The 26,452-nt window shown below is 52.6% G+C and overlaps 3 protein-coding genes across 7 annotated transcripts; all 3 read left to right on the plus strand.

Annotated features, from left to right (window-relative positions):
• Nucleotides 1-62: 62 nt before the first annotated feature.
• On the plus strand, nt 63-12,368 carry E2F4 (E2F transcription factor 4). Of its 4 annotated transcripts, XM_057385448.1 has the most exons (10): nt 63-245; nt 2,073-2,182; nt 2,641-2,802; nt 3,294-3,337; nt 5,983-6,044; nt 6,178-6,463; nt 6,883-7,047; nt 8,150-8,197; nt 9,736-9,780; nt 10,088-12,368. In XM_057385448.1, the coding sequence occupies exons 1-10, from the start codon at nt 63-65 to the stop codon at nt 10,201-10,203; spliced, it is 1,221 nt and encodes a 406-aa protein (XP_057241431.1). In that variant the 3' UTR covers nt 10,204-12,368. The 4 variants fall into 4 exon arrangements, with proteins under 4 accessions (XP_057241431.1, XP_057241432.1, XP_057241433.1 ...); XM_057385449.1 differs by lacking the exon at nt 9,736-9,780 and having other exon boundaries at nt 64-245; XM_057385450.1 differs by lacking the exon at nt 8,150-8,197 and having other exon boundaries at nt 64-245.
• Nucleotides 12,369-12,485: 117 nt separating this feature from the next.
• ELMO3 (engulfment and cell motility 3) lies at nt 12,486-20,813 on the plus strand. 2 transcript variants are annotated; one of them, XM_057385446.1, is made up of 20 exons: nt 12,490-12,706; nt 12,778-12,818; nt 12,947-13,019; nt 13,094-13,144; nt 13,607-13,776; nt 14,531-14,630; nt 14,735-14,886; nt 14,962-15,040; nt 15,436-15,486; nt 15,828-15,950; nt 16,105-16,236; nt 16,503-16,607; nt 17,126-17,234; nt 17,454-17,590; nt 17,683-17,846; nt 17,975-18,087; nt 18,320-18,424; nt 18,817-18,899; nt 19,126-19,206; nt 19,370-20,813. In XM_057385446.1, the coding sequence occupies exons 1-20, from the start codon at nt 12,629-12,631 to the stop codon at nt 19,580-19,582; spliced, it is 2,160 nt and encodes a 719-aa protein (XP_057241429.1). In that variant the 5' UTR covers nt 12,490-12,628; the 3' UTR covers nt 19,583-20,813. The 2 variants fall into 2 exon arrangements, with proteins under 2 accessions (XP_057241430.1, XP_057241429.1); XM_057385447.1 differs by lacking the exon at nt 13,094-13,144 and having other exon boundaries at nt 12,486-12,706.
• Nucleotides 20,814-20,954: 141 nt separating this feature from the next.
• TMEM208 (transmembrane protein 208) lies at nt 20,955-26,139 on the plus strand. Its single transcript, XM_057385453.1, has 6 exons — nt 20,955-21,033; nt 21,105-21,200; nt 21,292-21,351; nt 21,468-21,604; nt 24,570-24,654; nt 25,688-26,139. The coding sequence occupies exons 1-6, from the start codon at nt 21,028-21,030 to the stop codon at nt 25,823-25,825; spliced, it is 522 nt and encodes a 173-aa protein (XP_057241436.1). The 5' UTR covers nt 20,955-21,027; the 3' UTR covers nt 25,826-26,139.
• Nucleotides 26,140-26,452: the final 313 nt, after the last annotated feature.

Raw genomic sequence — 26,452 nt, forward strand, 5'->3', positions numbered from 1 at the left:
TCCCCGCCCCATCGCCGTCCCCGCCCCGGAGGTTCCCGGGGAGCCCCGCGGCCCGGAAGCGGATGCGCGGCCCCGGAGCCGGCGGCGGCGGYGGGCAGATGGCGGAGTGCGGGGCGCAGCCCCCCGGGGGTGGCAGCGGGGCTGCGGGAGCGCCCAGCCGGCACGAGAAGAGCCTGGGGCTGCTGACCACCAAGTTCGTGTCGCTGCTGCAGGAGGCCAAGGACGGCGTGCTCGACCTCAAGCTGGTGCGGGGGCAGCTGGCGGGGGGCGAGGGCTCCGCCGCCCCGGGGRTGGGCTCGGAGGGAGCGGGGCTCCGGTGGGACCGGTCCGCCGGCGGCTGGAGAAGGTTTGGAAGGGGAGAACGGGCACACGGCAGCGCCCGGTGCAGCAGGTGGTTTAGACTGGGTACCGGGAAAGATTTTTTCRYGGAAAGAGTGGTCAGGCACTGGTGGAACGGGCTGCCCGGTGCAGCGGTGGARTCACCGTCCCTGGAACTGTTCAAAAGGCGTGTGGACGTGATGCTTAGGGACATGGGTTTARTGGTTGGGATGGATGATCCTGGAGAGCTGTTCCAGCCCTATTGATCCTCTGTTTGTAGGTACAGGGAAAGCGGGGTCCCTGGGGTGCGGCAGAGCTGCCGGCCGTGCTCGGAGGGCTCTGCACGGCCGCCCTCACACGCCCTCCTGCTCTTCCTTCCCAGCTCTACTCTCCACCCCAGTGCTGTCCCAGGCACTCTTCTTTCCCCACGACCTTGCCATACATTGCAGGTGTTCGTTATTTTAGTTGCAAACCCGTTTGACCCCCTTGTTCTCTTCTGTGTTCTTGCCCTGCACTTGATCACCGGCCCTGCAAAGCCTCAGACGTCTATAGGAACACATACCTATAGAAACTGCTCATACAGCACTTAGCTCTCACGGTACACACCAGGAGGGGGAGCATGCTTAGAGTCACCTGCCAGAGGTTTTCCCCGATGCCTTTAGGCAGTGAAGTGCTCTGTGAGTTTATCTTGCTTCTGCATTTTTAAGGTCTTCGCCTAGAGGAAGTAATTCTGTGCCATGTACCTTAATCTGTGTCTTAATCCCAGGCCTTTTGTATAGGGGAAGTTCCTTTGCTGTGGTTTATATAAGCATCTCTTATGTGGRCACTTGTGTGAGTGTGCTCTGACCCTTTGCAGGCAGCAGCCAAGTGCCAGAAAGCTCCAATAGGGCTGGAGGAGTTTCCTGGCTCCATGCCTGTGCCAAGTTGTTGTCTCTTTGGATTTGGCAATATCTTCCTGCTTCCAATGTCCGTTAAGTGGATTCATGTTGGTCAGTGTGATTTGTGTAGTTGTGKGGTGTAGGGTTTCCAGAGTCCTGGCCTGTCACTGGTGGGTGACAGGGACATGGTTCCTGTGCTGAYCCACTCTGCCTGCACTGCCACTGACATTGTTGGTCTTGGCTGTGCATATTAACTCTTGCTGGTGCCAGGTTGCCATGTGGTTGTGGAAACGGTGCTATTCCTTGAGTGCTGAAAGCAGAGGGGAGAAGAGCCATGGGAGCAAGGCAGGGAAGCCCCAGGGTTGCTCATGTTTACTCTGCACCTGGCATCGTGTCTTTCAAACAGAGCAATCTCTTGAAAAGGTGTTGATTCTTTGTCAAGTGGCATTAGACCAGCTTTAGAAAAGACCTTTTAAATGTCACCTTCACTAAAGTGTTGGAAAGACAGCTCTCAGCATTCTCCTTCCCTTCTCTAACTCTTTTACCCCGAGGGAGCACTGAATTTTTAGACTGCTGAACTACTCTTTTCTAGCACTGCTTTGCTGCTGGAGAATGGTGATTTTGGGATCCCCTGTGAGCAGSATGGCTGGAATTTGATTTGTGTTTAGTGGGGAGGCTAAGGAGTAAAACAAAAAGAAGAATGAGTGACTTCTTGTGGTCATATGAGAYTGAGAACATGGCTGTGTAACTTGAAGCACTGGAATGGGGGAGGTAGGACATGGGGAGCAAAGTACTTGGCCCGGAGTTAATGTGGCAGGCAGAAAGGAGCTAAACATGACTGAGAGTTTGGAGTTAAGTRTCCTAACCTTTTTGCAGGCTGCGGATACCTTGGCTGTGCGACAGAAGCGACGGATCTACGATATCACAAATGTCCTGGAAGGCATCGGGTTGATCGAGAAGAAGTCCAAGAACAGTATCCAGTGGAAGTGAGTGGCAGAGACTGTAAATCATTCMGTTTCTTTCTAGTGCAAGTTTAAGTGACAGTGGGGTTAAAATGCCCTGTGCAGAGGGAGGTTCCTCAGKGGTCCGTGCTTGTGCTTCCCCCAGTGTGGAAGACAGAGGAAAGCTGAAGTACATACGGTGCCTCTCTTACAGCAGAGCTGTTATTTTGGTACAGACAAAATATTTGCACTGCCTTGGGCTAGAAAATATACCTGTTATCGCACTGGAGATGGGGAAGAGGCCTGCTAGACTGGGGGAAATAAAAGATGTACCAAACATTGCTGTACTGGGAGGTGGGGATCTAGAGCAAGGCTTTTCAGGCAATCTGGCCTTCATGTGTGACAGGGGTGGGAATAAGAGGCTGGCAGCGTCTCTGAGAGGTTGGGGTTAGTTTGGATGCATCCAGAGGCTGATGGATCTCACCACTTTTTGCTTTGCCCAGGGGGGTGGGTCCTGGCTGCAACACMCGTGAAATAGCTCACAAATTGATTGAGCTGAAGGCAGACATAGAGGACCTGGAGCAACGGGAACAGGAGCTGGAGCAGCAGAAGATGTGGGTTCAGCAGAGCATCAAGAATGTTACAGAAGACATGCAGAACAGTCGATATCCTTTGTGTGAACTGATGGCTCTGCCTGTGTGTTCATTTGCTGGGCTGGGAAGCAGAGACATGAGGGCTGGGTGGGTGCTGGCCTGTTGCTGCTGGAGAAGCTGCATCWAAACGGTCAAAAGGCAGCACCTGGCCTTGAAATTAGGGTAACTGTCCAGCCTGGGAAACTGCTTTTCTCTGCAGCCAGCTTCTCTGGTTTTTGGAAGTAAAAAACACAGTAATGTTTACCACTGTGAGAAAAGTGCTTCTTTCTGAGTCACAGGTGCCGCTTTGTTGAGTGCAGAGCTTTTCTTGTGGCTTAACTATCTCAGGATGTCAGCTCTGATGAGGGCAGAGCTTAAAGACCTCACCTGCAGACCACTTCAGAGTGTGGCATGGAGAGCCTTCYGGGAATGGTGTTCCTTGTGCTCAGGAAGGAAGCACCAGGTGCCGTTTGAGTTCTCTGTCTGTGCAGGAAGCTGCAGCCTTTCTCCTTAACCTTGGGAACATTAGCTTATGTGACACATGAAGATATCTGCAAGTGCTTCACAGGTGAGGAAGCGGTGCTCARTTGTAAAGATGTGATGCTGCAGTCCTGTCAGACTGTCCCAGCTGCTCTCCTTTTTTCCAAGAAACGGTGGGCAGCAGACCATGAGCTGCCCAGCATCATCAAGTGAAATGTAATGTCAGCTCTGATGCCATCCTGGGTTTGTGTGCCAATGAGTTGTAGCTTTCTTGTCACCATCAGAGGGGATAGGCATTATCTTTTACTTGTTTAARGAATAGAGGTGCTGCTCCTAAGGAAGTCTTCTGGCTGGGTGTCACTGTGTGGGTGTGTGTGTATTATGTTAGAAGCCSTTAATTTTAAGGGTTTGGGTGGGCAGTGTTCTAATGAAAGGAAGCAAATTTTATCCCACAGTAGTGAAAGCAGGGAAATAGTATAAAAGGTGATCCCTCAGCTACAGCATTCCCCCTGTCAACAACAGTGCAGGAGGGAGACAGTGAAGAGGAGGACAGAAGGGAATATACCACTTGCTCTGCCCTCACTCCCTTGTGTGCTGCATTCCTAAAGTTTGGGAGAGCCTGTCAAAAGGCCCGCATTCTGTTGCCAATTTTAATGATGTAAAACCAGATTAATGCCTGGTGGGCAGCATGGAGTGGGGCAGCCTCAGCACATAAACTGCTCTTCCCAGCTGTAGCAGTGTGGACTCGCAGCTCCTTTCTGCTTCGGTGGGTGCCTGACCTCTGCTCACCTGGCAGCCTGCATCTGCTTGCTTGCTGCAGAGATTGAAGCTKTTTATCCAGGCTGCCCTCAGCCATGTGTAATCTCCCTCTTGTCTGGCTCTCAGTGTCTCCTCCAAGCACTTTTCTCACCTTGTACTTCACCAGCTCCTGTTTGTCATTGCTGCCATTTGCTTTCCTTGCTCATCAGCCTTCACACCRCTCAGGTTCCTGCTGGTGTAACGGCTGCATTGCCACCCCTTTGGCTTTACAGTTTCTTCTGGTTGAAGCTGCACCTTTTTGGGGCAGAGATTGTGTTTTCAGTTTGACAGTGCTGGGGGCCAGATCACTCGTAACAGTCTGGAAGAGTTTACTGGAGACCAGCAGACAGCTCATTGCTTGGCTGGTTGAGTGTTTTGCATTTCATTGCACCTGGTTTTTGTAAACCGGTTTGAGGTCAGACCTCACCAAAACATGCAGAGATTAGATTTTACTGAGGGCAGGTGTCAGTTCCCTCCAGTATGTAGGCTTCATCTATTGTTTTCCATCACCTGTCCAGTTTTCCTGCGTGAATGTGCCTTACATGACTCTTTTTCCTCTCCTGAACACCTGACCCTTACACAGATTCTTTGTTAGACCTCATAGTTCTTGAAGTGTGGTGCAGGCTGAATTTCAGCTCCTGGTTTTTCTAACTGACTGCTATTGAACTTACTTTCTCCAAGATTTCCACACTTGGACTCTTGTCAAATAGGGATTAATTAAAAAAAGGAAAAAGACAAATAAGAATATGTCAGGTTTTAGTGACTGGGAAACATAATTTTCCCATCTGCTGCTGTGRTGCATTTTGCACTTGCAGATTCAAAAAGGAAGTGGAAACTCTGTGATGTTTTGTAAAAGTATTTGGGACACATCWGTCAAAGGAGATACAAAGGCAGCACCTGTCTTTGACTAACAGRTCTTAAACCTTGAGCTGGCGTCTTTGAGCTTTATTACGCATTTTTAATGTCTTTTACGGTTTTCTTAAGTACAGCTTTGTTAAACAAGTCTCATCCAATTGACAAATCCCTTGTTATTTTTAATCCCTTTACCTTTTGCTGATCTGACCTTTGATTGCCTGCYTGAAATTAAGGGATATGCTTTTCTGCTGTCCACTCTGTCTCATCACTCTGGGGATTTTCTGTGTTAATTACYGAGTGAAGCTTAATGCAGAATACTGGGAACTGTGAATATTAACCACACTAAAGCTTAAACATTCAAAGTGAAAGCTGCAAGCTGCTTGATCTAAATATGTCAGATATTCACAGCTCTGGTATTTCTCTGTTCATGATTCTCTAAACCCAGATATGGGCTGGGAGCTGCTCGCCTGTGACTGTTGAGTTATTAGGGTGCAGGTCTTAAGGAGCTGCAGAACTTGGAAAGGAAGGATGCTGTTAGCCTGGCTTCCAGCCCCACATGTGCTGTGCTCTGTGGAGGATCCAGTACAACTAACACCAGGCAGCTTTTGCCAGTAGAGACTGGGGAGTGTTGGTTTCAGGTATTGGTACACCAGCCCGAGGTTGGCAGCCTGGSTCTGAGCCTGGTTTAATGCCATCTCTCAGCTGGCAGTGCAGCTCTTTTGTTTCTAATTCACATCTAAAAGCTTGTGACAGCAGAATGAAGGATACTTCCRTTAGGGTTCAGATGTTGTTAAGAGTGAATTTAAGCCAGTTCTTCGGGGAAAAGAGATTAGTCTTGATAAGGACACTGCTGAAAAACTTCAGGGTTGCACTGGGAGAAGCTTTGCAGGTTTTTTGTGCCCTGGGCCGTTGGCACATTAGGGGCTGTGTGATGTGCTCGGGGTGTAGATATCTTCCTTCCATGGAGGACTGCCAGGAGATGGGGAGAGGGCGTGGGGGTYGAGGAGGGGTTCTTCATCAGGCTTAATTAACATCGCAACAACTTGTGCCCAGGAGCCCTGACTGGTTCTGTTTTCACAGGAGACACCCTCCTTGTGATTCGAGCCCCATCGGGCACACGTTTGGAGGTTCCCATCCCTGAGGTGAGYRATAAATRCATGGGCAGAGTGAAGGGGCTCTGKKTGTGTGTAYGTGTACGTTTTGCCTGTGGGAAATSGATGTGYTAWTTGRAAACTGGTTTTAATGTATGTCTGTGTTTTGCTTTTGACTTCCCAGGGCCTAAATGGACAGAAGAAATAYCAGATCCACCTGAAGAGCACAAGTGGTCCCATTGATGTTCTCCTAGTAAACAAAGATACTTGGAGTTCTCCTCCTGTTGTACTCCCTGTCCCTCCCCCTGAAGACCTCATTCAGTGCCAGGCAGCTGCACCCTCGAAACCACAAATCCCACCACTTGCCCAATTCCAGGAGGCCTCTGTTCCTGGCAGCACCCAGCCCTCCACACCAACACCCACCAGCACTCAGGACCATGGCCCTCCCACACAGAAAAATTCAGGCACAGGTGAGAGGGAGCTAGAGGAGACAGAAACAGGCTGGTGGCTGCCAGAGGAGGGTACATTCCTTGGCCTTGTTGGGGCTGGCATTGCCAGATGTGCGGCACTGGGAGCTCCTGGCAAAGGAGCTGCTGCACTTCCTTTGACTTTGGTTAGTGGGATTGGCTGTGCTCAGGGAGATCAGGCACTTGACTTCAGTGGGTACTGCCAGCCTACAGGACCACCTGTAGGGGAGAAGCTGGTCATGCACRTTCATTGATTAGCAGAAAATATGTCCAAATATGGACCTGGAGGAAAGCAGGAAAGCTTCTCCCTGTGCAGCTGCYTGTGCCTGGCCAGCACTGCCAGTGAGGGCTCAGTCTGTGCTGCAGCTGTCTCGGGGCTGGTGGGAGATGACATTCCTGGGTGTGTCTGTGGCTGTTTCCAGAGTGTGATGTCCCGGCAGCAGAGTCCAAGGGCAGTGGTGACTTTGAGGGCCAGCCAGCGGCGTTGGACGCTCAGCTGCTACAGTCCTCAGCCTCTCTGGACAGCAGCTCTGTCCTGCCCAGCACCTCTACCTCCTTTGAGCCCATCAAGCCCGACTCCACAGGAAGTGAGTATGCTCCTTGTTTCGTGTGTTGCTCCAAAATCCTGCTGCTGGGAGTGAGGGAAAGGCTGCTGGGCCTGGAGGAAGGAGCTGAACTCCATTCTGCCTTTGCTGTCAGCCAGGGTCTGCAAAGGATGAGAGGGCATTTCCCTGTGAGGGTGCCAGGAAACCTGGGGTGACTGTTTCTTGTCTAGTGTCCTGCTGCTTTTTGTGRCATCAGTACTAGAAAATCTGCAAGGGACACCTGCATGACACATGTCTCTGCTGTAGAGTTATCCCCTTTCAATCCTTTCTGTAGAGCAAGGTCCTATTGTTGAGACTGCAGGAAGCTGTAGGATTTTCAGCCACCACTGAGAGCACCTTTATAACTCAGGGGGAGCTTTCATGTATTAGGAAAGCTCTTGTCTTCATTTTCCTCCTTTATTCAGGAATACTTCATCTGTCTTTAATGATCTTGTGTTCTTAGTGATCTTGCAGTGTATATTTGGGGAGCTCCGTGATGTACTTTAAAAAAGGAACACTGGAGCTTTATGCCAGGAAATGACAGGCTGGCTTAAGGAGAGGAAAGCATCCTCTAGGTAAGCCACAGTGCTGGAATATTTTGAAGCCMAACTTCCTTGCAGAAACACTCAAGGTTAGGAAGTTGTGGTTAGAAGAGGAAATCTTACTTGAACGCAGCTCACACGGTGCTTTTTTCACTTCTGCTGCTGGCACATTTCAGAGAAGCATGTGCTGTCTGTCTGGAGTCATCCTGGTTGTGGATTAGGCCTTGGATGTGCATATAGCTTATCACTGTGCCTCTCCAAAGGCATGTCCTCATCCTGCACGAGGTAATCGAGGCAGTGTACCCAGTGAGGTTTGCAGACACAGCTGCTGACTGTGATAACATGTTATGTCCCAGGCCTCCTACAAATTTATTTTAAAGTAGTGGACCTTAAGTGTTTTGTTGCTTGTCATTGCAGCAGAAATATCTGACAGAGTGTGGGAGCAGAATTTCTGGATGATTTGGGTGTGTAAGGATCACAGTAGGTTTGTGGGTGATTCTGCTGTAAAGCATTTCAGACTCTTCATGTAATGATCCAAACCATCTGGTTTGTTGTATTTGCAGTACTGGAACTTCCCAAAGAGCTGTCAGAGATGTTTGATCCAATGAGAGGTATGTTCCTTCCCTGACCACAGCTTTATTCTGTGCCCATCTACCCACAGAAAAGGGACAGTTTGTTTGATTCGCTCCCTCTTGGATTATTTTGTGGATGTGGTTTTGTAAGGCGCTTGTGGTCATTGGTGGCTGCTGGCCCTCTACTTGTAGTTCAGCACTCTCAGAGTTACTGGTTTCTTTATGTATTTTTCTGTCTCCATGTTTCCAGCACCCTCTGTTAGATCTTTCCCTGCAGTGCACCAGTGAGGGCTTTCCTGTTCCCATGTTGATGCTAACCTGTGCTTGGCCTTCCCATGCTCCTCCTTCAGTTTGTCAGTACTATGGAAAAGAAAATTCCCTGTTAAGTCTTGCTTCAGCTTTAGCTGCCCAAGGCTAATCGAGYAAATAATCTGGGGAGATACTTTTCTCTCTTCAAAATACTTCTCAGTGGTGKTGGTGGAGGAGCTGGTAATTTTGGAGCAATACAGGAGGGGGATTAAAGCTGGTCCTTGTGTTTGGAGTTCTGAGTCTGCCCAAAGAATGTTTGTGGATTKCCGCCTAATGGTGGGACAGACTCTGGGTTAAGGGCAGAAGAGGTGAAGGAATTTGATCTGACATAAACCTAAACTGGGAAACTTTTTATCAGTACATTTATTTCTCTTCACTGCTGGTGGCATACTTGGTAGCCCCACAGCCAGACAGGGCCAAATACACCCAAGCACTTCAGTGGTGGTCACAGGAGATGTACAACAGTTGTATGATGTCCCAAGTTCTGTGCTCTAGCAGATGCTTTGTGAAGGTGCTGCCTTTGGGTAAAAATCCCCACAGACCCAAACACAGACACRTGTGAGTCTCCAATCTGTGTGCTCTGAACCCTGGGCTCCACAGTCAGCCTGGAGAACATCCTTCCTCCTTGCCCAGCACCTCTGCTGCAGATAGTGGATGAAGTTTTGATGATGTTTAAGTACAGCTGGAGAGTGAGTTCACAGTGAGAGACACAAACCACAGCAAAGCCCCAGCCATGTAGAAGATCTAACTCACCCAGAGTAACTCTACTGTGTCACTGTGTGGACACTGTTGTAAAGATGTTTGCTGTCTACAGTAAAGTATGTGGTTTTATGGAGTATTTTTCCCAGTTTGGAGAGGGAAGATGAAAGATCCAGGAGCAAAGGACAAAACAGAGTCAACAGCTACAGTGGCAAAACTCAGGACTGGAAAAAACAGCACTACAGAGCTCAGAGGAATGGTCCTTGCAGCACRTTCCATGCAGCCTCTCATCCCTGTGTGATCCCAGTAATGTTGCCTTGGCACTGGCAGCTGCTTTAAGGCTGTGCAGTTTAAGCCACAGGAGCTGGARTTCTCCCATAGTGTTTTGTGCTGGAATTACTTTTACTACGTGGTTTTATCTCTTTTAAGCACAAGCTTCCTTTCACTGCCTGCTGCACATGCTGTGCCTTAGCCAGAGAAGGGATAACAAGGGTGGAGAAAGTGGGGAACTACTCAGGAACAGACCAGGAGAGCAGAGTATTTTGCTACCATGCTTGTCTCTTCCCCAGAATGTGTGAACTCTGAGCTGCTGGAAGAGCTGATGTCATCTGAAGGTGAGTCTCAGAGTCTCCTGTCATGGTGTGGCCTTCCTGGGAGGAAGCTTTACCCAGCTGGCAGCCTTGTGACTGCAGACTCGCCCCTGTGTTTTCTGGGCTCTGGACACAGACTCTGTTCTCGCTGTCCTGCCAGTCCCTGAGAGAGGTGTGAGAGCCAGGAGTCTCTTCAGTTCTGCGAGGCTGATTGAAGCAACCTCAAAGACTGTTCCTGTSAGGTGGCTGCGCTGCTCAGTGCCATTGGCAGCTCTCAGCTGGGGTGGGAGTGCTGAGTTTTGTAACCAACCCTGGGCTTCTCTTTYCCCAGTGTTTGCTCCCTTGCTCCGCCTCTCCCCTCCACCTGGAGATCACGACTACATCTATAACCTGGATGAGAGCGAAGGCGTCTGTGACCTCTTTGACGTGCCTGTCCTCAACCTCTGACTTCTTAGTGTGGTTGTGAGCCCTGCAAACACGGACTGTTTTATAACTCTTTGGAAAGTGTCTATTTTTGGATTCCTTTTGTGCTAGAGCCYGATGGCCAAGTAATTCAGAGATGCTCTCAAATGGACTCAGAACCAAGCGACGTGGACTTGCAGGCTGGGAGCCTCCCCATAGTTTGCTTCTTCCTCTAGGGCACGTACAAGATACACGTGCAGCTTTTCCCCCGCATCTCCACTGGATCCTGGGCCTCACTTCAAAGGGTCTGTGTTTTGAGTGTTCCCAGTTCACCTGCAGAGTTTGCCCGCCTGCCTCTCTGAGCTTCCTCCAATCTGCATGCCTTGGTTTCTCCTGCACTCCCAGAGGCACTTTGCACCTCCTAGGTACCAGCTGCTACAAGGAGCTCCAATATCGTGGTCAGTTCACAAGCTCAGAGGTTTTTAGTTTAGAGGTTTCTCTGTGTTAWTGGTTCCGATTGGGGTAGTTTTATTTCTGAAAGGCACTGAGAGGAAAAAAATGAATGGCACCAAAGTGTCTRTTTCTTTCAGTGACTTCAGAGCAAGCTAGTATGTTTTAGAAAAAAAGCACTTTTTAGCCAGCTGTGCCTCCTAGTGGGATTTGGGAGCTGACTGCTCCTTGTAGGACCCAGGAGCACTGAGCCYTTCCCTGTTTGTGCATCAGCAGCAATGTTGGATCTGCTTTCACCARTCTGCTGATGCACAACCCTGGGGGCACCGGCTCCTTGTCCAGCAGCTGTGCTGTTTCTACAGGGCTAAAGCAGAGGTGCCAGTATGGTTTAGTTTTTAATTTTTGCTTTTGCCTGACTGAAGAGATATTTTAAAGCATAAGATTGCTCYACCTGGTGCCTGTAAGGTACTCCAGGGACATCAGAGCCTGTTCATATTTGCAAACAACCATTTTTTCCAGCCATTGCACTTGAATCTTCAGTGTCTGGAAGGCAACCAAGCAGTAACAATTCAGTAGTATTTTGCTGTGACAGGTTATGTAGGTGGTGTCAAAATAGTGAGCTTTTTTAACCCCTTTTTTCTCTCAGGATCAGGTTTTCTGTATATTTGAATTTGCTCCCCTAGTGCCCATACTCATTCTCCCAGTTCCTGATCCTGTGGCAGGTCTTTACCTACTGCAGTGCTTTGTCTGCATCATTTTTCCACAAGTTGTTCATTGCTTTGTAACGGAATGTCTGTTGTTGGGCTCTTTAGAATCATCAGCTGGTACCAGGCTTGGACCTTGTGCAGTTTAGTTGGAGTAAAAATGCCCTGATGGATTTGTGTTGTATTTTGCAAGCCCCCAACTCTGTGTTTTGGTCAGATCCTGAATTTGAGTGTCTTTAGTTTTGCACATCTTCCTGCCACCACGGTAGAAGCAGCTGTCCTGCCTTTCTTGCTTTGCAAACTGCTGAAGAGAGAGCCAGTCCAGGCCACGGATGGCTGCTGCAGAGAGGGAGCTTCCAGCCATCCACTTAAACASCTGAGACTTAATTTCTCTGCATAACTGCTTACTGCCCGTAATCCACACAGCCATCTGCAGCACCAGCACTAAGGGATGTACAGTCTGRAGAGCCTGCAGAGGTGAGAAGAGATTGTGCTTGGAACCTGTGTCTCTGGGGTGGCTCCTCGGGCCATCCTGTTCTGCATGGGACTCCTCCACAAGGACTGTTCCTTTCTGCAGTAACAAAGCACTGGCAGCTTCGYTGGGAAAAGCATGAAGAACTCGGGAGGAGCATTGGGGCACTCTAGTTTGGCAGCAGKTAGCTGCTGCTGGCAAGACAACAGTATGAGACCCCTCTGGGGGGTGAACTTCAGCCTGCATGCAGCCATTCCCTGAATCTTTGCCCCTCCACGTAGAAGCTGACYGGAATCCCTTGGTCCTGCGTGTTAGCAAGACTCCGTGGCTTTGGTGTAGCTCAAGCTCTTCGTGTACTGCCTGGCCCTCGCCCTCCTTCCCAGTGTTCATGTCTGCCACCAGTTTAGACGACGTCCCGAAAAGGATACCTAGAGAAAAATTTACAGTTGCAAATGAACTTTTGATTCATATATAAAGATTATTTTTATACTTTTTTTTTTTTTTTTTGGCAAGGGAAAAAAATTGCCTGTGATATTTGTACAGAGTGTTCTCTGACGTGAAATAAACAAAAACTTTCCAGAGTTTCTCACCTTGCCCTTAGCCTGTGCCTCCTCTCTGCCCTCGCCCGGGGGATGGGTTTGCCTGGAAAGCGGGGTGCCGAGCCCTTTCCGTGTCCTGCTGGCGGAGGTGGGTCCTGCCACACCCGCGTCGGCTCAGGTGAGGGGGCCGGGCCTGCCCGGGSTGGGGTGGTGGCACAAGGCCGCGGTGCGCCGGCCGGGCCGGGCCGAGCTGAGGGGAGGCGGCGGCGGCAACAACCCGGAACTGGCAGCGGAGCGGAGCAGCCATGCCGCCGCCCAAGGACGTGGTGAAGATCGCCATCCAGATGGTGGGAGCCATCCCGCAGCTCATCGAGCTGCAGCAGGTACTGCCCGGCACCTCCGCACCCCTCCCCGGGCCCCCCACTCCCGCTCACGGCCGGCCTCCCTCTCGCAGACCAAGCCGCTCGCCTCGGTGCTCAAGGACGTSTGTGATGCGTGAGTACCGCGCTCGCTGCCGGCCACCGCGCCGTGACAGCCCGTGACAGCCCGGCACCGGGCTGCGGTGGCCCTGTGGCTGCCGGCACCAGCCGAATGGGGCTGTGACCGGCCGCCCGTGGCCGCAGGTGGAGCCTGCCCAACGCCGAGCGCTACGCCCTGCAGTACGCGGACGGGCGGCAGACCTACATCACCGAGTCGGTGAGACACCCCCCAGCCCCCCGGCACCGCCGCTGCAGCGCCCACCGCCTCACCGGCTCCTTCTCTCCTTACAGAACCGCAGGGACATTAAGAATGGGAGCATTCTACGGCTGACCACCTCCCCGGTACATCCCTCTGCCCCTTGTCTCCTCCTCCACTGTGTGCTCTGGTAGGATGTGTCGCTGCAGTGGGGTGCGCCGAGCCCTCTGCCTTTGACTCCCTCGGTGACTTGAGCTTATGGCTCTTCTCCGTGCCTCAGACCCAGCAGAAATAAGGCAGGAGACCTGTCTCAGCCTTCATTTTCCCTGGGCAGAGCTTGGGGGAGTTTGAAGAGAAACTAAATCATGTTGAAATGCTTTGGATGCGTGGGCCAACTCATCAAACATTCTTGGTGTCATGCCAACTTGACCTCCTTCCTCAGCTCCACTGGTCTCTGCTCTGGTGGCTCTGTCTCTTGGTCCAGCTCTTCACTGGGGCTGCTCTAGCCAGACTCAGCCAAAACTTGCATTTCTGCTCTTCCAGCCACCTTCAAGCTTCTCACTGTCTTTCAATGGGCCCCTTTGGCTGGATTCTTTCCTTCCTGGTAGGACCAAGAAGCAGAGCAGTTGTATRTCGGGATCCAGAGCAAGAATGTGGATGTGAAGACTGACTCACTGAAGAAGCTTGCAAGCCTCTCCCAGGATGTTACCTTTGCTCAAGAGTTCATCAGCAGGAATGGCTTGAAGCAAATCTACTCTATTGTGGAAGAAGGACATGAGTGAGTATCAAGTCAGGACTTTCCTTGCAATCCTTGACTTTCCTTCTCCCTTGCTAATGCTGCATGAGTTCCAAGCTGGGTGTTGGAATGGATTCTTTGTGTTCCTGACTTGTTGGTGCCTGCACTGTGGCTGTGTCCCTGCATGCTGGCAGCCAGGGGAAGGTCCCCACAGATATGCAGTCCTGACTCCTTGTGAATGTGCCCAGACTTGAACCTTCCATCCCTTTGCTGGCTGGGTCATCTGTAGCCTCATGAGTTTTTTTTACCCTGAATGATGTGGCATTCTCTGGCCTGAGGTTTTAGCTACAAGAAATCTGCCAGGAGCTCGAGAAAACCCTGGTTGCCAAATGCCAGTGTCTGTGTGAGTCTTTCAAGATGTGATGGTGCAGCTCCTCTGRGCTCCTGTCACACAGAGAATGTGGAACCATGCAACACAGCATGTTTCTTGGAAGCAGAGGGAGGGATATAGGGTGGGTCAGCTTTCCTGAGGGCTTGTCTCTTGATCTTTGTACCACGGTGATGCAGCTTTCCAACCTCGCCTGCCTTTACTTCCTGGGAGAAGTCAAGTTCCTGGAATGACTWAGTGAGAGTCTGTTTTCTTATCCARTAGTCTCTTTCCTTTCCCCTGCTYGCTGCTTTCTTCTCTAGCTGTTTCYAATATGCTCACCAGTGTTCAACTGCACAGACACTACTGTAGTATGGGAGTGGGGAATCTGCAGCCACCCTCACTGCATTTGTTCTTCTGTCCCTCCAGTACAGGGGAGATCCTGACTCACACCCTGAAAGCCTTCACAGAGCTGATGGAGCACGATTTTGTTTCCTGGGAAAATCTTAGTACAGTCTTCATCAGGAAGGTAAGAGTCTTCTGCAGTCTCCACAGTTTGTGCCTATGGGATTCTTTGTTGTCCTCGTGCCCCATGCTCAGCCTGCCACTGACAGATGGTTTTGTGTCTCACAGATAGTGAGTTATGTCAACATGAATGCAGTGGATGCATCTATCCAGCAGCTCTCCTTGTCTATCTTGGAGAATATGGTGCCTACCAGCCGCCTCCTCTTTGAGCTGGTCAAAAAAGAAGTGACATTGGACCGTCTTCTCACCCACCTGCAGGCGTAAGTGGAGAGGCCAGAGCACAATTCACCCCCATCTTCAGAGATGGTGACCCTCACATCCTCTTCCTCTTGCAGGACAAATGCCCAGCTGCAGCTGAAGGCGATGGCTCTGCTCATTGCGCTGCTGCTGAGCGCGACCGACACTGAGCGGCGGGTGAGGGSCACCAGGCAGGACCGGGCCATGGCAGGGTGGTGGCATTGCAGAGTCGGGCACCATAGTGCCCCTGCCAGCGGGTGCTCTGCTGAGAGCCCTCAGGCTCCTGCCAGGAGTTTTATCCCAAATGACAGAAGTATCACAGTTGGTGGTGGCACAGTGATTCTGATGGCCCAGCCCCTGGCACATTTGACTCTCAGGGTGGCTCCCCCTGTGATGAGACCTTGGGCAKCCTGGGTCCTCTGCTGTGGGGTTTGTGCTCTTTGGGATGGCAGGGCTGCAAGTGGTGCCCAGAGATGTTTAAAGTTTGTGTCCTCATTTGACTCTTCCTTTTTTTGCGGGGAATGATGGTGTGCTGAGCTGGGGAGTGTCTCACAGCCTTTCTTTTTCCCTAGGACATGATGGATTACCTGAGGGAGAAGAACATCAGGCAGTTTATCCACAAGGTGAAGAGCTGGGGTTGTGCAAGGGTCTGCTCCATCCTTCCTCTGCAGGCCCTGTCCCCTGAGCCCCACCTTTTGGTGACCGTGCTTGGCTGGGTTGCCTGTGCACCCCAAAGCCCTTCCTTGATACCTTCTGTGGGTGCTGCTCTGCTGGCACCCATGCCCCCAGGGTTGCACCCCTATCTGCCTGCAGTTCAGTGCTCACAGATCTTGCCCAACACCAAGGGGAGCTTCCCACTCCCCAACACCCCTTTGAGCAGCAGGACCTGCTGGGATTTGGCTGTTGGGTCCTGTGCTTGGAAGGAGCAGCATAGGGGAACCTTCTGTCTCATGGTCTCTTGTAGAACATCATCCACAGCTCTGAGCCACTGGGGGATGAGATGGCCCACTACCTTTATGTGCTGCAGTCTGTCAGCCTCAACCTGTGCGAGCATCGCATGAAAACCTCCATGGATCCCTACTCACAGGTCTGGGAGTGCTCTGCTTGCAAATCTGGACCTGGTCTCTTCCACGTGTGGAAGCATTTCATTTTTGGGTGAACCCAATACATTTGGGTTTGTCCTGGGAGAACCCGCTTCTGTGGGGCTCACCAGCATCCCCTCCTCTCCCTTCTCCCTCCAGGAACAGCGGGATCTCCTCCAGTCCCTGCGCCAAACTGCCTTTGAGTCRGAGAGCGAGGCATCCACGGGCAACTTCAGCACCGAGCGCCGGCGATCCCTGTGCGCCAAGGAATTCCGCAAGCTGGGCTTCATGGTGCGTCYCCCCTGCATCCCCTCCCCAGCCCCATGCTGGCTCCAGCACGTGGCCTTGGTGGCACCTTCTGATGGCTCCCCTAAGCCTGGTATCCCTGYTGATGCTGATGGACCACCATGCAGTACCTCTGTGCTGCTCCCTCGGGAYTCCTGCAGCGAGTGCTGCAGAGCTGCTGGGACTCAAAGGCAAACCCCATGGCTGGGAGGACACTGCTGCTGGAAGAACAAAGCAGCAGCTGCTAAATTGYATCTTTTGTGTCCTTCTAGAACAAYAGCAACCCAGCAGAGGATCTCCGCCGTGCCCCACCAGGACTCCTTGCCCTGGACAACATGGTGTATTTCTCCAAGAACACCCCTAATGCCTACAGCAGGGTGAGTGCTGTGCTCTTCCAGGGAACTCCTTGGTGGAGAAATGCTGGTGGATCTCCACCTTCTTTTCCTTTCCTTGTGATCTCTCCTTGGCCATACACAGGCAAGGATGTCCCTTTTGGGCAAGTGTCCTACTGTTGCTCTGTTTCAGATGAAGGCAAGTCCTTCTTTGGGTAGGAGAAGYCATTTGAGGCCAGTGCCTCTGAAGGGTGCCCATAATTTTTAGGGGATTGCTCATAGCTTTGTTTCCAGACCTTGAGCAAACTGGGGCAATTTGAGCAAACGCAGCAGGGCATCAGGCATGCTCCAACCTACAGAGGCTGTGACTAGCACCCACACTGCCACAGGAAGGAGGAGGCTGGGGCTGSATTTTAGGAAGAGTAGATCACTTGTGTTAGGGATGGCTTTACCTGGGGGGACAGCTTGCCTAGGAATGCAGGAGGAGCATGGYATGTCTGACACCCACTGCTGGGACAACCCTCCATGTCTGTGTAACATGAGGTCATGGTCCTCTTCTCCAGTTTGTCCTTGAGAACAGCAGCCGGGAAGACAAACACGAATGTCCCTTTGCTCGAAGCAGCATCCAGCTCACCCTGATCCTCTGCGAGATCCTGCACGTCGGAGAGCCGTGTACGTGTTCCCAGGCTTGTCCTTCTCCCTGCCCTGCTGCCTGGGGACAGGCTGCCTGGGCAGGGGACTGCATCCATGTGGCCACCAGGCTCTGGCTTGGCTGACAGCACAGGAAGGGGATGTGGGGCTGGGAAATGCCCAGGTTCCCCTGGACACTGGAATGCCCTGGGTCTCCCTAAAAACTGGGGAGTCTGGCATCATCTGTCCTTCTCACCACAGGCTCGGAGACGGCTCAGGCCTTTTACCCTATGTTCTTCGGGCAGGATCATTTCTTTGAAGAGCTATTCTGCATCTGCATCCAGCTAGTGAACAAGACCTGGAAGGAGATGAGAGCAACCCAGGAGGACTTTGACAAGGTGAGAGGGGATGCTTCTTCTCTGGACAGGAGCACAAATTCAGGGATTTGGGGAGCTTGGCCAGACTGGGGTTGACATCCTGGGCCTGGCAGGTGATGCAGGTGGTGCGGGAGCAGATCACCAGGATCCTGGCCCTCAAGCCCACGTCCCTGGAGCTATTCAAGACCAGRGTGAATGGAATGAACTACAGCGAGATCCTGAAACTGCGGCAGATGGAGCGGCTGCACCAGGAGGAGACGCTGGCTGTGCCCGTGCTGTGAGTGGGCTGCGGGCAGGGARTAGGGCTGTGATGGAGGCCTGGCAGGGGGCGACACCATGGGGCTGGGGAGGTAGCAAACACCTGTTGAAATGGCTGTGCTCCTCTTGTGCTGGCTTTCATCCCAGGGAACTGCGGGAGAAGCTGAAGCCAGAGCTCCTGGAGCTGATCCGACAGCAGCGCCTGCTGCACCTCTGCGAGGGAACTCTGTTCCGCAAGATCAGCAGCCGCCGCAGGCAGGGTGGGTGCCAGACTCCTGCTCCAGGGTGGGGGGCCTGGGAGGGGGCCAGAGGTTTGTTCCTATGTCCCCTACCACYGGGGAAGTCCCAATTAATCTGTGGGAGTAGCTACTGTGGGCTAACCCATGGGCTGGGAAAAATGGGGAGTGCTGATAAGGGGGCAGCTCCATCCCCCTTGGGAAGGGCATCTCTGCAGGRGGAGGCTGAGCATTTCCCATGGCTYTTCTGCTGCAGACAAATTGTGGTACTGCCGCCTGTCCCCCAACCACAAGGTGCTGCACTATGGRGATGTGGAGGAGGGGGTGCAGTCTCCCCCCATCGAGAGCCTACTGGAGAAAAGTAGGTGATGGAGAGAAAGAGAGGGGGGGAAGGTGGGAGGGGAGCTCTCTGATAACCCCCAGGTTAAGACTGCCTTAAGGTGGGAATTGCCCCTCTGCYTGGCTGCTGCTGCGTGACTGGCCCAGTGCCTGCTGGTATTGTGGGACTGGGAGCTGTGGGAGTTGAAGCTGGGGCAGATTGGGCTCCCAAAAGAGCACTGCAGAGTGGCTTGAGCCCCACACCCCAAGCTGTGGATGGCTGTGAGTCCCCACACTTGGGTTGTGCTGGGCTCTGCATACTGGGGACCYGAAGGAGGGGGAGAGGGAGKGGAAGGGGAAGAGGGARGGAGAAGGGGGAAGGGGAGGGGGAGAGAGAGGGAGAGGAGATGCCCACAGCTCCTCCCCTTGCCCCAGTTCCTGTGGCGGACATGAAGATGCTTCTGGTGGGGAAGGAGTGTCCACACACAAAGGAGAAGAGCTCTGGGAAGCAGAACAAGGTCAGCACCCATCCTGTCCAGAGGGCCCAGCATGCTCCCCTCCCCAGCTGGGGATAGATATTGGGGGTGGGTGGATGGTGGCAAATTGGGTGGTTTTGTGGACAGAGACCTCTTAGGTCTCCTGGAGTGCAAAGGAGGAGGCTGGGGGGCAGCTCCTGCTCTGAACCCCACCAGGCTGGGAGGAGTCCAGCTGAGAAGCTGGCTACCCCCTGTGCTGTCCCTGCAGGATGTCCTGGAGCTGGCCTTCTCCATTGTGCATGATGTGGAGGAATACTGCCTCAACTTCATTGCCCCCAACCGGTATGAGGTGAGCTCCAAGGGCCCACTGGGGAGGCACAGAGATGTCCTTGCCAGGGGACAGCAGGCAGGGGAGTGAGTTGTGTGTATCCCTGGGGATGGAAACCATAGCAGGGTGGGCTCTCTGGCTGCCCAGGGCTGGTGCCAGAGATGCCCATGCTCTGCCTCCCCAGTTCTGCCTGTGGACGGATGGGCTGAATGTGCTCCTGGGCAAGGAGATGACAAGTGAGCGAACACAAACAGACCTCGATGTCCTGCTGTCCATGGAGCTCAAGCTGCGGCTCTTGGACCTGGAGAACATCAGCATTCCTGACAAACCCCCTCCCATCCCAAAGCCCCCCAGCAACTTAAACTTCTGCTATGACTTCAGTCAGGCAGAACAATGAGTTCCTCCCTGTAYCCTGTCCCCACCCTCTATGYCCCTCAAAATCAAACCCCTCCCTCCAGGTTCTGTCCCTCATCTCTGGCCCAAAGGGACAAGCCYAGGTGCTGGCTGGGGGCTTGGGTGTCCCACCCTTCCCTGCCTGTGTCCTGTCCTCCTGTGAGATCCTGGCAATGAGCCATCAAGCATCAGCCTCCTGTTCAAGGGAGGTGACCTGGCTACTCTGCCTCCCTTCCATGGGCAGGTGAGATGAAATACAGACAGCTAAACACTTTTGTGGTGGCACTGATTACCCCACACTGCAGCCAGGCTTTGGGCAGAGAGGGCAAGGATGTGGACAGGAAAAAAGGTACAAGCATCCCTGGGACAGCTGGAGTGGGAGTAACACTACAMAGGTACAAATCTGCACTGCCTCACTTTTGCCATCAGCGTAGGGGATCATCTCTGAACAACAAAGTGGTTAGAAAAAGGATAGAACACACCTTTCCATTAAGTTTGTCAAACAGATGGCATCTCTAGAGCACAATGTGCCTGCCCTRCACGGTCTTTCCTGCACTGAAAGGTGTTTTTGCTGAGCCCTCTGCACTGTCCTGGAATTGAGATGTTTAGGGTACAAGCTCCCTTTCCCAGCACCATTCAGCTGGGCCTGGTGTGAGGAGGAGACCCCGGTCTGCCCACTGTGCCAATCCTGGTGCCTTCTCCTGCCCCAGGTGGATACTTGCACACTTCAGCCATGCTGCTGCACTACTGCACCACGACAAGCTACCTCCTCCCCAGCCCTCACAGCCCCATCCCAGTGCCCTGCACCTCTTYGTGCCTGCAGCTTCTCCCGAGGGTGCTGTGCTAACAGCCACAGATCGGCAGGGATCCAGTCATGCCTCTGCCTCCTGTGTATTGGGACAATAAACACTTGTGGAGAACTTGGAGCCGTGTCCTTTCCAAAGATTTGGGGAAGGGCTCRGACTGACTGTCAAAAGGGGCCAGAGTCGGTAAGGGTGGGATGGCAACACTGTGCGAGCTGGGCATGGAGCTGGAGCTGTTCAGCCTTGAGAAGTTATGACTGAGGGGACCTCACCAATGTCTGTCAGTGTCAGAGGATGGACCAGCCTCTGCTCAGTGGTGCCCAGGACAAGAGGCATCGAGCAGAAGCTTATGCACGGGAAATTCTACCTGAAAATTAGGATGGTCCCACTCTTTTCTTTGCTGGGCGGGTGACCACGCACTGGATTGCATGCCCAGAGAGAGTGTAAAGTCTCCCTCCCCTGGAGATATTCAGAGCACGGCACAGGATTGTCCGGCTGTGTCTTGAATAACSCTACGTGAGCAGAGAGCCCTATCAGCCCTTTCCACCTCACGGCTCCGTGATTCCGTGGGAGCGGCCCCGGGCTCTGTCCCGCCGCTTCCGCCGCGTCACGTCCGCGGGAAGCGGAGCGCGGAGCCGGCGGGGCCATGGCGGTGAGTGCGGGGCCGGGGKTGCGGGGCCCGGGGCTCCGGGGAGACGCTGACCGCCTCTCTTGGCTCCGCAGCCCAAGGGGAAGGCGGGCACCAAGGGCAAGAAGCAGATCTTCGAGGAGAACCGGGAGACGCTGCGTTTCTACCTCCGCATCATCCTGGGAGCCTCSGTGAGTGCGGCCGGGAGGGCCGGCGGGGCGCGGGGCGGGGGCGGGAGCGGGAGCGGGCAGACAGGAACGCCGTGCCGTGCTCTCTCCGCAGGCCATCTACGCCGTGGTGAACCTCGTCATCTTCTACTCCGCCGCCTCCGCCTGGACGTGGGTGAGCTCCGAGCACTGTCTCTGCCCAGGTGGCGGCACCAGGGTCCGGGTTCGTTCGTAGCCCCCGGGCCCTCGGGGTCTTGGCCATCGCGGCTGACAGCGGATTCCTTGTTGCAGGTCGCGTTCGTCTTCAGCTTGGTGGTCTACGGCACCAGCTACCGGTCCATGAACTCCATGGCAAAGCCGTCTTTCACWGACGATGGCAGCCTTGCCGACGGGGGAATTGACCTGAATATGGAGCAGGGGATGGCAGAGTGAGTGTCCACACCCGCACGAGTCCAGGTGAGCAGGACCTGCTGCCTGAGCGTGCACGCAGAGCCAGGAGAGGCCCCCGAGGAGAAGGCTGGGCCTCCGCTCCCCCCTCAGCTTGCCCAGTGGCATGGGCATGAGGGGAGCTGGAAGTCTGTAGCCACWTTTTCTGAGAGTGTACCTTAACTGTCCTTATTACCTGAATACTTGGCTTGGTGTGCCCCAGTCAGGAGCCACCACATGGGTGTGCCAGCCTGGCACGGTCACTGCCCCTAGGGCTGAGCTGCAGAGGTAGGAGATYACAGAGTTCAGCAGGAGCGATTTACAGCCACCTTTCAGTTAACAAACAGCACTGACTCAGTGCACGCTGCTGCAGCACACAGTGATACGTATTTTCTTTTTAAACCAGCACTGCAGGTAGTGCTTGACAGAATGGAAGGGCATGTGCTGCCAGTTATCCCATCCTGGCTGGAAACTGGCCATGTCTTGAAATGCTCTACACATTAAAAATTCTCCCCTGTGTCTCAGCCAGCTTCTGCCACCTCCTCTGCCATTTCTGTCCCYCACACTTGTGCAGTCTTCATGTCTCTCTGCAGACAGCACAGAGTGTCTGCCTGTCCAGTGTTCTTGGTGCCACTGTAACTGTCTTTTCCTTGGTCAAGGAATGTCACAGTATTACAGGAAACACAGCAGTAATTCCTGCAAAGTGCTGCTAAATAAGGAGRCAGCAGTACTGGTATAGCAGAAATACATTCCAGGTTTACTTGTTTTCCAGCAGTGCACCTCACATTAGTTGCAGGAAACTATCAGGTAGTTGTGGACACATCAGGCTTTCCCCTCTGTCCTCCCTGCCCTTGGCCTCTGCCTGTTGGCCCAGCCTCTGCTGGGGATCTTCAGTGCATACTCAGCAAGGTACTGGGGTTCTTGGCTCCTTCCTCCCATGTCTCTGGCCCACAATTCCAGGTTTACCTCTGGCCCTCCCTTGCTGCCAGGCTTTTGAAGAAGCACAGTGGGGTCTTGTTTCCAGCTGAGCTCTCTGTGTTGCATCAGGTGTTCTCATGCTGTCAGGGTCATGTACTGATGTATATAGTTTTATTAACATAACTTTTGATTTTTGCCTGGGATTGTTAACTGCAGGCAGTGGGGAACTGAACTTGCTGTCTGTGCGCAGGATGAGCTCTCATCTTGTGTTTGGGTTGGTGGGATGGTATCTTTCCTGCCTGCAGCAGGAGTGACTCATGGGCAAGAGACTCAGATGAGGGACAGGGTGGCCAGGTGGAGAGGGAGTGTGACCTGGCAGCTGGATGCTTTAGCCCCTCTTCATCTTATAGTGACTTCATTTCCTTGCTGGTCAGCCAAGTGTTTTTCTCCCATTTTACTCTGGTTTGGCTCTCTAGAGTGGAATTGCAAAATATTTTGATACCTTTTTAGTGAAACACAATGTGGGACAGTCGAGAAGGGAAAATACAGAAATTTGATGTTTGGGATGTGCTCCTGGGTGTGGGAGGTCTCTGGGAGTTGTGCAAGGCGCTGAGACAGAGAGTGCCTGATAACTGCCCTCTGTGCATGTGATGTTAGGGAAGATGACTGACAGGAGGTAGCACAGGGATCCCAGCACCTGCTGTGAAAAGGTGACAGGCACAGCCTCAGCACTGCTGCAGTCCTGTTGCAGATGTACTTCCCTTGCTACTGAGGCACAGAGGTGTTTCTGCCTGAGCAATTAGGGTAGGATTTACGACACATTAAAATGAATTAATGCCTATCTGAGGCATGGGCTAAGCAAACAGGGGAGGCAGAGCTCTAAAAGCAAAATCTTAAGAACTGAAGTTCCCATCCTTACCCTGTACCTCTAAATTACCTCTCCGGGKACCAGGGAGCCCCCTAGGCTAGCAGTTACTTCAGAAAGCAATGGATGTTTTCCTGTCTCTCAACGGCATGCTGCAGCTAATCTATGCTGCTSCTTTGGAGCTGCTTCTGGAACGCTGGATTTCATGGCATTTCTCTCATGCTGCCTGTCGCTGAAATGGATGCTTTGTTCTGCTCTGGGGTTGTGGAAGGCCCATCTTGTTGGTCTCTGGTAGAGTTGGGTTTGGTGGGAGCTCTGCCTTTGCCCCTCTGTGGCCTCTGGTAATGGCAGAGATCACTGAACCCTCAGTGTCTTGTGAGAGAGCTGTTGCTGGTGGATTCTGCAGTRTCTTGAGTTAATGTTGTTTATGCCATTGCCTTTATTTTTTTGTCTCTGTTCTTGGATGTGACTCCAGGGTTTCTTACTCAGCAGATGATGATTTAACCAGAGTGAGAGTTGGCCTTTTTTCTAAACCTTCATGGCACTCCCTGAGGCTTGTGTTGAAAAACCAATACCTGTTTACCTCTCCTGGGTGTCAGATCCCCTGAGGGTGCTGGTTGAGGCGTGGGCAGCYTATTCCCCTCCACAGCTGCTCCCAGCTCTGCCTCAGGCTGGCGTGGAAGAGCTGGAGTCAGATAAGCAGGAAAGGAGGAGGAGCCGTCTGTTGCTGTAGCTCAGCTTGCTGTGTGCTTGTCCTTGGGTGACCCCGAGTGTGTCTGTCAGCCTGTGAAATGGCACAGGGAAGATTCATGGCTCCCTGCAGCACAGCCAGTCATGAGCAGTTACACTTCATGCCATGATAGGTGTCAAATCAGCGGGTGCTGGGTGCTGCTTTCAGCTGTGGGGGTGGSGAGTGGTTTTGTTGCTGATTTTCATTCCCCAGCAATTCCTCAGCTTTCTCAAGTTCTTTTTTTCAGAGGGAGCTCATATCTTTAATTCACTGTTGTTGTTTGTTTACTGCTCTGATTCTTCTAGATAACTGTTGTGGCAAAGCAGGCTGCAGGGACAGTCCCTGGGCTGGGCAGGGTCRCTCCCTGGAGGCAGTGCAGACTGTGCTGGCAGAGGAGCTGCCTGTTTGGCAGGGGCTGGAATGACAGCTTAATGCTTTGTTTTTATTCCCTCAGGCACCTCAAGGATGTGATCCTGCTGACAGCTATAGTTCAAGTGCTGAGCTGCTTCTCGCTCTACGTCTGGTACTTCTGGCTCTTGGTAAGCCCCAGCCCCTGCTGTTTTCCACCTTGCTCTGCATTGTTGCTGTCTTTCCCTGTCTTCAGGACTGAGGATTTTATTTATCCATTTCATTTCAGTGTCCTGTTTTGGGCCAAATGTATTTTCTGACACATTTTTTAATCTCCTTGTCAAATCTTAYTAAAAATGAGGCCACACAAGGCAARGAAGTCCTGATCCCYCTGGGCCARCCATGCRAAAACTGGGCTGGCCTTKGTCCTTCYCTCTGGTCCCATGAAAGGGCAACARGCAACATGGGGCARATCAAAGCTGTTTTGGTGCACAGAGCCTTTCTGTGTCTGTAACAAAAAGTGTTTCTCCTTGTTYGGCTTTTTCAGCCATTCAGCATGGACCAAAGCTGGGATCTGCTGGATCCTGTGCTTCTGAGTACATAAAATGCTATAGGCTTTCATTCCCTTTAACACACCAAACTCTTTCTGCTCCTGAGCCTYCAGCTAAAACTGCTTGTGCAGGAGAAAAAGATCTCCATTTAGTTAAAAAAATCCCACAGTTGCTTTGAGGATATCCCACTAAGGTACAGAAGGCAATTGTGGGAGCATGGAAAGTTATTCCAGCTCAGTCCTTGATTTCATTTCTGTCTCACCCACAAATTCCTTCCTAGCTGGCCTGACAGAGGGCAGCCTAGACTCGGCTATCCCCTGTAGACCATCTGGATTGTTTTTTTTATAAATTCAGAGAAATGTGGGTGTGTTTTCCAAAGGAAGGAGAGGCAGAATGTCTGGACAGTTGRATCCCTCTGGGTAATTCAGACCTGATGCTGGGACTTCCGTGTGTGAAGCCTGAGCACTGTATACGTGTGCAAGTTCCTCAACCATAAAATGAAATCAGACCATTTATTTTGGACATCCATCACTGCCTTTGATTTCTGTGCATCCTGTGATGCCTCTGATCCAGCTGCTGTGTCTCCCTCAGAAGSTCCAGGCCTCCTGGCCATAGCACTCCCGTGCCAGCGCTGTCCCCAGAGTGACCAGCTTTGTGCYGCTGTGTTTTGCAGGCCCCGGGGCGCGCTCTCTACCTGCTGTGGGTGAACATCCTGGGGCCCTGGTTTACAGCMGAGTCCTCGCCCGCCGCTCAGGAGCCAAACGAGAAGAAGCAGCGCCGACAGGAACGCCGACARATGAAACGCTTCTAGCCCTGGCTGGGGATAGATCAACACCCTCTCCCATCTCCATGCTGTTCTCTCATCAGGGATGCGACCAAAACCAATCCCAAACCACTGCAGTTGCTCTGTTGCCCTCTGTCACTGCTGCCATTCCGCCAGAAGGGCTGCAAGAGACTTGCCCCTGTTGGGTCTTAGCGTGGGCTGAGGCTTTGCTCCTTGGGCTGACAGGGGGTTATGCTGGGATGTGTGTAAATACCTTTTTAAAGCAGCGCTGTATCGCGTTCAGGGTTGGGGAGTGCAATGTTGGAGGAAATAGTACATTAAAGAGCAGAGTCTTAACTGACCGTGCTGGCACTGGGTTTGTGAAAAATGCCTGTGTGTTCTTGGAGAGCTGGAACCAGAGGGAARCAGAATCCCCAGAGACAAGTGCTCTCCTCCTTTTGGTCTGTGCTGCCCTGCCTGCCACAGCCTCTGCACCCTGCAGAGAAACTGCAGCTGCCCGGCAGGATCAGTAGTGAGGAGCAGCTGGGGATGCTGCAAACAGGGCTTGCAGCCAAACTTGGAGCTTTTGGGATTGAGCCTGAGCTCTCTGGAGCCACAGACTGGCCTGTGCTACCTTCACAGGAGCTCAGGGGGATGTAAGGCAAGAAGCTGTGG

This window comes from Malurus melanocephalus, unplaced genomic scaffold (genome assembly GCF_030028575.1).
Source record: "Malurus melanocephalus ecotype Western Australia unplaced genomic scaffold, MMel_1.1 scaffold_827, whole genome shotgun sequence".
Classification (NCBI taxonomy): Eukaryota; Metazoa; Chordata; class Aves; order Passeriformes; family Maluridae; genus Malurus; species Malurus melanocephalus.